The sequence below is a fragment of the Falco punctatus genome (assembly GCF_963210335.1).
Source record: "Falco punctatus genome assembly, chromosome: 2".
Classification (NCBI taxonomy): Eukaryota; Metazoa; Chordata; class Aves; order Falconiformes; family Falconidae; genus Falco; species Falco punctatus.
In genome coordinates, this window is record NC_137581.1 from 46100195 (window position 1) to 46110314 (window position 10120).

Here is a 10120-nt window from a genome sequence, read left to right on the forward strand (position 1 = left end):
ACTACTTGAGATAAGCAGAACAATCTGGTAAGCATCCAAAAAAAGGCAATACCAAATGAAGAGATACAGGGCCTGCTTCACCCTCCCAAAGTCATCTGTCTTGAGATAGAGTAACTACACAAGGTTTGGCAAACAGGGATAAGACAGCAAATTTGATCTACAGTGTATTTGTATTGTAAGAGCATTTAACTGACTAGAAAGTGTTTTCACTGGATATTTCTGTGGTTCTGTCCTTCAGAACCAGTCCAGAATCATCTACTTTTTCTTTACTGACTACAGTGGGAACCCAGGAAGAAGCCTCCATGCCTGCAATGAGCCTTCACGAAAATCCCTCCAACGCGCTAGCTTGAACATAAAATTAATACATCTCCAATACAGAATGCAGCAGAGCAGTATTTTAAAATACTGTTGCTTCTGCCTAGATTTCTTCTCTGCAACAACTAAACTTGTAAACATTTTTAAGAAGTTCATTGTACTGCTCCCATGCATTTAAAGTGATGGAGGCAGGGGTTACATGGGGCAAAAATATTAATAGAAACAGGTAAGTATCATCTATTCCATTATGGAGGAATTTTCAGAGGTAACTTTGGATTCCTTAGATATTGAACGCGTCCTTTCTCCTTTAGGCAATGTATACAGAACTCGCAGCAGCAGTCTCTGTTGGCTAGACATGCATCTCTAAATTTAACTATAAGACCACTACGTTTAGCTACATTTACAGTTTAGGAACTGGAGAATCAAAAATGCTGCTCATAGTATTTCATGCTGAACATTAGTAGCAAACAGATGAATAAGATTAACATCATTATCATAGTCATATAAAACACAGTAAACGAAGAAACAATGCTGGCCTATTTTTATTTTTTCTAAAGAATTAAATTGCTGGTTACACTTTTATATATCTTTTTTTTTCTCAGTTGAAATTACTTGCATTTTTTAGTTAGAAATTTGTCAGTTATAGACTTACCTTGTTGCGTGTTTTTACTTTCAATTTAGTCTTCTGTTTCCTTTTCAATTTTTTCTTGCTAAAAAGTTTCTTACTTCTGAAAAAGAGCAGAAATGAGAACAAAAGAATCAAACTCCCTTCCACACCCAATGGTAAACAGCAGCACCAGCAGAGGATTAAAAAAGTCAGAACTCCTCTTTTTTTATTTTTTTCTCCTAAGCAAAGGGAACCAACAGAGGCAGAATTTCCGAGTATAGAAGAGAATATAAAGCACTTAAAATTATGCTTTCTTAATGCTCCACTGAATTAAGTTTCTTTACTTTCAGTGATTTAAGCAGAATATATGCTAGGACAGACAAAAAAAATTCCTATATTTTATACTGGTTTACTCTACTGTTTCTATTACAAGTCCATTAGTGCTACACCAATGCTAGAAGCAGTAATTATTGACAATTCTCAATAATATATCCAGTTAGTAAAGAACATGTATGTTTTCTGAAGTCTTTACCAGATAAGAATTCAAGCCTTCCAAGTAAAAAAGAAAGCTTAAAAAATGTATCATTTGGCAGAAAATTCAGTTGGTTGAAGAAACTGCAACTTCTCAAACAGCTTTTTCAACTTTTGTGTGGACTTTTCCCACCCTCATCTTACAGACTTTTCATTTCCATCCCTTTACTTTACAGCTCTGGCTAACACACAGTATTCTAACCCTCTTCTGCCTACACCTCATTCCTATCACAATCTTTTTCTCCTCCATATTACTACCCAGTTGAGGGAAAAAAAAAAAAAAAAAAAAAGAGTCCATACATATGCACACAACTATTTTGTTATCATCAGATCAGTGAGGTTACTTTGTTCCAGACGCATGCTTTTTAACATACTCTACATTTCTCTGGTCTGTTCAAATACAAACCCTCTGGCAAAAAAAAAAAAAAAAGACAGATGTTATCTGTGCAGCACACAGCTCATCCTATACAGGACTTAAAGCAACTGCAACTAGCATTCCTCTGTGCCACTTAAACATTACTCAAACAGTTTATAGTTCAGACTAGTTGGAAAAATAAAACTATGGAATCTGAAAATCACAGGCAGTAAGAAGTTACACTTTCAGGTAACAAACTGGAAAGAGATTGAGAATCAGGAGAATCTCAGCATTTTTTTCAAACAATTTTGTTCTAAATAAAAATTCTGAGGGACTACAAACGTATTGCTTACAATTCTGTCACGTACAGCATTCAGACTGCACGAGTATAGAAGTCTCATGGACCAGCAGTCAAAAGCTGCAAACTAAAGTCGGACTGGCCACCAGTCAGAAAACAAGCTCAAACAAAGAGCCCCCACAGAGTATCCCAAGAAAGCTGTCTGCTAGAAATTTCATCACCTTTTCCATCTTCACCTGTTAACAAAGAAGAAGGTACGTTCCTTATCAAGACACTACCTGCAGAAACAAATCAGCTCACCACTTTTCTTATAAGGAATGACCACCATTACCCTGGAATTAAAAGAAGTGATTCAGTGAGGGGAAACACCCCCACTCACCCACCTAGTGAACTAAAGCTTATAAAGAGAACCTAGATGACCTCCTAAGGTTCCTTCAACAGTAAAGTTTCAATATATGACAGTATACAACCTACTTAAGAAGCAGGGAGAAGAAATTTCATACAACCTTTAACATCCAAATTTATATAATCAAACTCTATAGACAGTTTCACTATTTAGTTATTCTTACATTAGATAAGGGTTTTTTTCCTTATTAGAATTTACTGAAGTTAATTCTTATTCTGCTGTCAAACATGAACAGTGCAGTCCTTTCCATTCTATAGCCACTCAATCTTCTTCTCTGAACCAAACAACCTATTACGAAACTTTCACCCTAACTTTAAGCGTAAAAGTCCTGATTTATTTTGGGTGGCTTCAGGGCTCTCTCAGTCCACACCACAAGTAAACCACCCTGACCAAAACTGAAAACACTACTTAATATTTGCTATTGAGAAGAGGAAGAAGAACTGCCTCATATTCCTCCAAAGTATGTATTCCAGGCATTATCTGCCAGCTTCACAGCAATATGACATGGCAGACCTACGTAACCCAGACTGACTTGAAAACATTTTCCTGCAAACCTCCAAACTGGGTTTCCAATACTTTTTCATCTAGTTGCCCTATTAATTACATCTTTTAAACACACTACAATTTGCGCTTTCCAGAGACTCAATAAGCATTGCTTTTTGGTTTTCTTTTTGAAAAAAGGACATTAACTCAACTTGCCAAGATACTTCAAATTTAATTCTGCCTGCCAAAATTCTTGCAGACTCTCCAGATTTGTTACAGTGTGCAAATATTAGACGTACTTTTCCGTCTTGTAAATATATCAAAGGACCAGCCCCTGTATTTTTGTATGTATTTATCTGTGTGTACATATACACCTAGAAACCCCCAAAATCAAGGCTTTTTCTCCCCCCCTTGCTAAGATTGGGCTCATTTCCAAAGTGACAAAACCCCCACTGTTTTGCACACTAACTTCATTTGTCAATGATACCTAGACAATGTCTTCTTCAATTAGCAAGCAGGAAAGATCAGCAATGGGCTTACTTCCTCTTTCAGATTCCAAGTGGTGATGCTATGATCTCCCTCATTCATTCATCAGCCATTAAAGATGCTACAAGTATAAACTTTTCCTAGTCGCTCCACTGTAGCAGTCATTATCTTCACCAGCTTTCAGGCTTGAACAGTTTTTTACATGGAAACAACTTGGTATAGAAATGCCATGTTGAGAACCCACACTTATTTCCCTATTTTTTCTTAAAACAAAACATCAAGGATACTGAAATCCCCGTGGGTTTGTTAGAAAGCATTATTTTTCCCCATATCGAAATGAAACTTTGGAACTAGTAAGTGATTAATCAAAAAAATTAAAGAAAACTCATCAACACTAATTTTATAAACAGTTCTAAGCAACCTATCATTATTTTGTGTAATACTAATGTGTTTATAAAGTATCTGTATATAACATATAAAGATATATATGATTGTCCACAGTTCTACTGTTATATACCATTATGCCAAGAGGTTCTAATATTCAGGTAGAAAGGATAAAATATAGGCAAGTATATTCATGAAAAACAATGTTAAGCAGATTATGAGTAATTTCCTGTTGAAAACCACATGTGTTAATTATAAGCCTGACTCTTCTACTACCTGCAGATTAACAAGACCTGATATGGCTCGGTTGGATTCTTTAGCTAAATTATTAATTATGGTTTTGGTTAACAATTGTAAAATGCTGTAAACTGTTATTTGTGAAAGCGCTGAAACTCTATGCTGACAATCTGCTTCCAGTGGCAGGTGGTCTTTAGCCTTTAACATTTAACTCAGCTGTTGATACCATTCAGTTCACACAAACCAAACACTGATTATCAGCCAATCTTAGGCAGGTTTTCTGCAGACTACTTCAAACCGTTGTAACATCTGAGACTAAGTTAGCAATTTTGAATTAGACCACAAAGGAAGTGCAAGTCAAATGAGTGCAGAACATGAAGATACATTGACAAGAAAATACTTGTGGCAAATGGACCCAAAGAAAGAGTGAATGGTGCTATTATAGCCTTCACAGAAAAATCTGTTGAGAATAAAAGCAAAGACCTAAAATGTTAAACCATGGAATATGGAACAACCATCTCAAACCAAAGGGAAAAGAAAAAAAAGGTGAGGGTGGGCAACAAGTGATTGGTGGACAGTTTAAAGTAGGTAACATAGCTGTTAAATGACATGTTTGCAACTTCTATTGGGCTTCATGGCACCTGCTGTAAAAGGAAGTAAAAGCATGCTTAGTTTATTTGTTTTCCAATCAGAAGCAGCATTAGCTAGAACTTGCAATATCTGCTGCAATATTAGGAGGGTGCTCTTCAGTTGTCTCAACACCATTGCTCTTACTCTGTTCAAAAGAGCTGAGGAAATGCAAACAGAGCATCTTACCTCAAAGTCTCAACAGTCCTGAATTGCAAATCGTAAGTTGAAATTTGAGAAGGAAGCTTTATGTGTTTAGCGCTGCCCCCCCCCCCCCCCCCCCCCAAGTTGTTACTGAATTACTCGATATGGGTTAACATTATGTTAACCTTATGTTAATACTGTCACACCTGCATAAGCTCTTCTAGGCTGTATGTTACACTAAAGGTGTCACTGACAAGTAGAAAAAAAATTATTATTCTGTCTCTGCTGTTGAGGCAGAATAGGAACAACAAAAGTGTTATTCAACTGCTGCCTGACCTAAAACCTTTGCTTCTATCTGAGATATGCTACCAAAGGTCGTGGTAGCTAGAACAACATTAAAACCCAGTCGTTCTCCTGTTAATTAAATCTTTGAGTACACTTTTGAAAAATGAGTGAATTCAGTAAGCCACATGCTAACACATGCTAAAAATTTTTACACTTCTAACTGACTTTGACTCACTGTATTTGTCTAAACTTGCTTGCTCTGATTTGATGGTTAAGTATCTTTGGTAAGAAGTATACTGTTGACAGGAGAGGTCTATCAAAGTCATGCTGTGTCCAGACAAACAGACTGTATTGTTTTGTTTCCATAGCTGCTTACTCTGCACAGTTAGCTTAAGCATTCAAGGGCTAGTGGAAATATTCTTAAGAGGCAGCAAACACTCAGCAACACTGAAATGGAAACAGATTTGTGATATCAAAGAATTCTTTTGTTCCATGCTCTTGGTGAATTATTGCTGCTGGTGGTCGATTTGGTTGGACAAGAAGCAGCAAGTGTTTGCTTCTGAATAGCCTGAAGTGAAATCCCAAGCTGAAACTATCAAGTAGGCCACATCTGCAAGCTATTATCACTCATGTAGTCACCATCATGTCTCAGGGTCTTTCATTACAGCACTGAGTTCCTTAAAATGCTCTAAACCTACCAATGCACTCCACGCAAAGTCAGTGAAATACAAGTACTGACATGTGGACATTGGTTGAAAAGTAACGAACTGATGTTTCCTCCACTTTTCCTCAGCTGCCCCATACTAAGTAACAACGCAAGATCAGCAATACTCATCTCTATGTGCAGAAATCACATAATAACTAGTGCCATTTGGCAGCTTTGTTTGTATAGATTTATTACTGCCATAAAGGATCTAAAGATTACAAATCAGATTATCCAGTGGTTGTCACTACACCATGGAGTATCATGTTTGCCATAAAAGCAGTGGGACTACAGGAAGACTAACTGGTCCAAAGCAGTTAAATGTCAGAGCCCTATCTCATCTACCTTAAGTTCTGCCCAACAAACTGTCAGAAGACTGACTTGCAAAAGTCTATATACCTTTGTGATTTTCTTTTTTAATAAGTGCATTATAACATCTGATAGACACAATTTTTCAAAGACTTTTCTTTAATATCACCTAATTGCACACAGAAGCACCACTACTCCTAAGTCACCACTAGAGAACTGAAGTACTGCAAACTTACAGAAGAGAGGTGGGGAATAAAAGAATATTTTGAGTAAAAAAAGTATCAACACAGAATGACTTCCCAGAAAATGCAATGACTTCATTACTCTCTGCTTAGTCTCTGGAGGTATAAAATACACTTCAAAGAAAGTAGCAAACACAGTACTTTTCACTTTCTACTATTCAGTTTGATGGTTTTCCTTTACCTTCCCACATCCAAACTTTAGAAGAACTTTATTATAGTTGTTGCAGAACACCAACTGGATTGTCCTTGTCCTTTTTGTGATTCAAACAGAATATGAAAGAGTTGATAGTGAGCCAGTTGAGATGACTAGGATTAGAAAGCAGACAGATATTGTTTTGGGTGTCTGCTACACACAGTCTGGTCAAAAAGAAGTATATAAGGCCTGCAAGAAACCTCACATTAACCGGCCCTGGTCCTTATAGGGGAAGCTAACTATCCCCATATCTGCTAGAAAGGAACACGGCAGGGCATAACAATACAGAAGGTTTGCATAGCACATGAACGATAACTTCACGACACAGGTGATCGAGGAGTCAAGGAAGGCAGACACTTTGCTGGACTTGACACTTGAAACAAGGAAGAACAAGTCAGGTGAATGAAGGCTAGGGGCAGTCACGGATGCAGTGACAATGCAGGTGAAGTTCAGGACCTGAAAGAAGGGAGCAAGGCAAAAGCAGGATCACAACCCTAGACTTCAGAACAGACTTTGGCCTGCTCAGCAACCTACTTTGAAGAACCTGATGGCATACAGTCCCCTGAAGAGAAAAAGGTGCAGAAGAGCTAGATGATTTTCAAGAATAACTTCCAAGCTCAAGAATGGTTTGTTCACACATGCACGAATTCAAACATAGGAGACAGGAGACCTGCATGGACGAACAAGGAGCTCCTGACAACACTCAGGCATAAAAAGGAAGTACACAAGTGGTGGCAGCAGGGTCACATCACCCAGGGGAAACATAAAGACACTGTCTGAGTGTCCAGGGATGGGGTTCTAAAAGCCAAAGTCAACTTGAGTTCAATCTGGCAAGGGATGTGAAAGACAAGGTTGGCTTCTATGGGTGTATCAGTAGCAAAATGAAGACTAGGGAAAAATGTGAGCCCAATGCTGAATGAGTAAGAGCCTAGTCACAAAGGACACTGGCCATCTACATGTTTACTAGTAAAACTAGTCCTCAGACATGCCATGTCCCTGAGACCAGAGGAAAAGTCCAAGTAATGATGTCTTACCTTCAAATTCAGGTTAGCAAACATTTAAGTAAGTCAACAGGACCTGACAGAATGCACCCACAAGTGCTGAGGAACGTGGCCAATGACATGCAAGGTCACCTTCCGTCTTTGAAAAGTCACAGTCCTGAGAACTGGAAGAAAATAAATGTGTACTCCTATCACCAAGAGAAAGAGGGAAGACCTAGGGATCCAAACATACAAAGAATAAGATTGTGACAGCAAATAGCCAGCTTGGATTTATAAAGAGGAAATCATGCTTGACCAACCTGGTAGCCTCCTACAATGAGAAAGCTGTCTTACTGGGTAACTGGAGAGCAATGGATTATTTATTTCAACTTTAGTAAGGCTTTTGACACTGTCAGTCACAACATCCCCATACACAAACCGATGAAATACAAGCTAGAAAAACATGGACTGAAAACAGGCCAAGTTGCTACGGTCAAAGGGCTGTGAATGATGGGACAGAGTGCATCTTCAAACCAGTTTGCAGAGGCACCTGGAGGAGTCGTCAATAAACCAGAGGGTTGTGCTGCCATTCAAAGGGGCCTCAACAGACTGAAAAAGAGGGCCACCAGTTATCTCAAGTTTAACATGGGGAAATGCGAAGTCCTACATCTGGAGAGGAACAACCCCAGGAAAACTGACTGCACAATAAATGTGGTTGTACATTGGAGAAAGAGTACATTTTTTTCTTATTCAGAGTTTAGCATTTTTCCTGGTGTCAAGCCATGTTTCTGATTACGCTTCCAAGTAGAGACATACTGAGGTTTTCAGCTGTAGGCACTGTCAGACAACTGACTGGAAAGTAGCTTTACAGAGAAAGACCTACAGGTGCTCATGGTGGACATACCGAACATCAGTCAGTGACATGCCCCTGAAGCAAAGGCTGCATACAGCCTCCTGGGCTGGGATTGAAAAAGTGTTGCCAGCAGGTTGACAACATTGGCTTTTATGCTCTACACAGTACTGGCAAGACCACATCTGGAGTACCATGACCAGTTTGGGGCTCCCCAATACAAGAGAGACCCGCTTACTGGAGCAACTCCTGAGAAGTACCACTACAATGCTTAGGGGACCACACAGTGTCTGTCATATGAGAAGAAACCGAGGAAGCAGAGATTGTTTAACTGGGAAAAGAGAAAATCTGGGCCGGCGAGGGTGGAATTTTCTCAATGTGGATATACACCTGATGGGAGACAGTAAAGATGGTGGAGCCAGACTCTTCTGAACAACATCCAGTGACAGGCTGAGAGACAAGGGGGGAAAAAGTGAAATACAGGAAGTTCCATTTAAAAATAAGAACTGTAAGAGTGGCCGAACACTGGAACTGATTGCCCTGGGAGGCTATAGATTCTCCACCCTTGAATATATCCAAAATTCAACTGGACAAAATGCAGAGCAACCTGCTCTGAATGATCCTACTCTGAGCGGGAAGGTTGGACTAGACAGTCCCCAGAGATCCCTTATAATCTCAACTACCCTGTGATCCTCACTGTTTGTTTACATAGTAAAGGAAAATTTGACTGCACAATAAATGTGGTTGTACATTGGAGAAAGAGTACATTTTTTTCTTATTCGGAGTTTAGCATTTTTTCCTGGTGTCAAGCCATGTTTCTGATTACGCTTCCAAGTAGAGACATACTGAGCTTTTCAGCTGTTCACCATCTGGATAAGCAAACATACAACAAATTCAGGCATAAGAGCAGACTTCTATGGGAATTAGTCAACATAATGAAACCTACAACACTATGCAAAGCTATGAAGAGAACAAGGGATGAAAACCACTCTACCACACTTAAAATATATGCCTGTATTAAGACAGGCCAGCCACCTGAATCAATCCACACTTTCTTGGATATAACTGATGCCCAAGGGTATACTAGAGAAGTGCATGACAAAGAATACGCTTACATGCAACAATCAAGAGTTTCCTATGCAGATGAATTAATGTGGACACTGTGTACAGGATTTTTAACAAGACTTTCCCAAACTTCAATGGTACAGAAAACTTGTGCATGCCCCCAGGCAATCTAAAATATAGACAAGTGAAAGGTACTCTATAATTGTTAAAAACAGTGTCTGGAAAGAACTCTGAAAGGTCAGTCTTTCTATTCCCTGATCCATGGGATAGTAAAATTTCAATTAATTCCTAACACATGTTTTCTCTGTGGAGATACTAAACACTGCCAATGATCATACTTCCACCATGTCCTAAGTAATCCTACTAGAAAGCTCTTTGTGAGGTCTTTTCTAAATCACCCTTACAGCAATTAAATGCTACTTTTTTATGTTTTTATTGTAGAAAAATCACTTTCTTTTCCTCTTTTTCCACAGTTACTTTGAATCTATTTTGAGTATAAGGAGAAATAAATCTTGTCAATTAAGCAGTCTCAGTTCCTTTAGCCTAAACCACAAATCATTTAGATCGCTAACACCTAATTTCAGTATTCTGTCATACTCTGTACTAGCCCTTCTTGTTGA

The 10120-nt window shown here is 38.6% G+C and overlaps 1 protein-coding gene across 21 annotated transcripts in view; it reads right to left on the reverse strand.

The window, feature by feature from the left end:
- Positions 1–10120, reverse strand: part of MYCBP2 (MYC binding protein 2) — a 202020-nt gene that overhangs the window by 171294 nt on the left and 20606 nt on the right. For all 21 annotated transcript variants that reach the window (XM_080374375.1, XM_080374363.1, XM_080374371.1 and 18 more), the window contains exon 2: positions 968–1043. In XM_080374375.1, coding sequence (XP_080230501.1) covers positions 968–1043 — 76 coding nt within the window. The remainder of the gene's footprint in view (positions 1–967; positions 1044–10120) is intronic.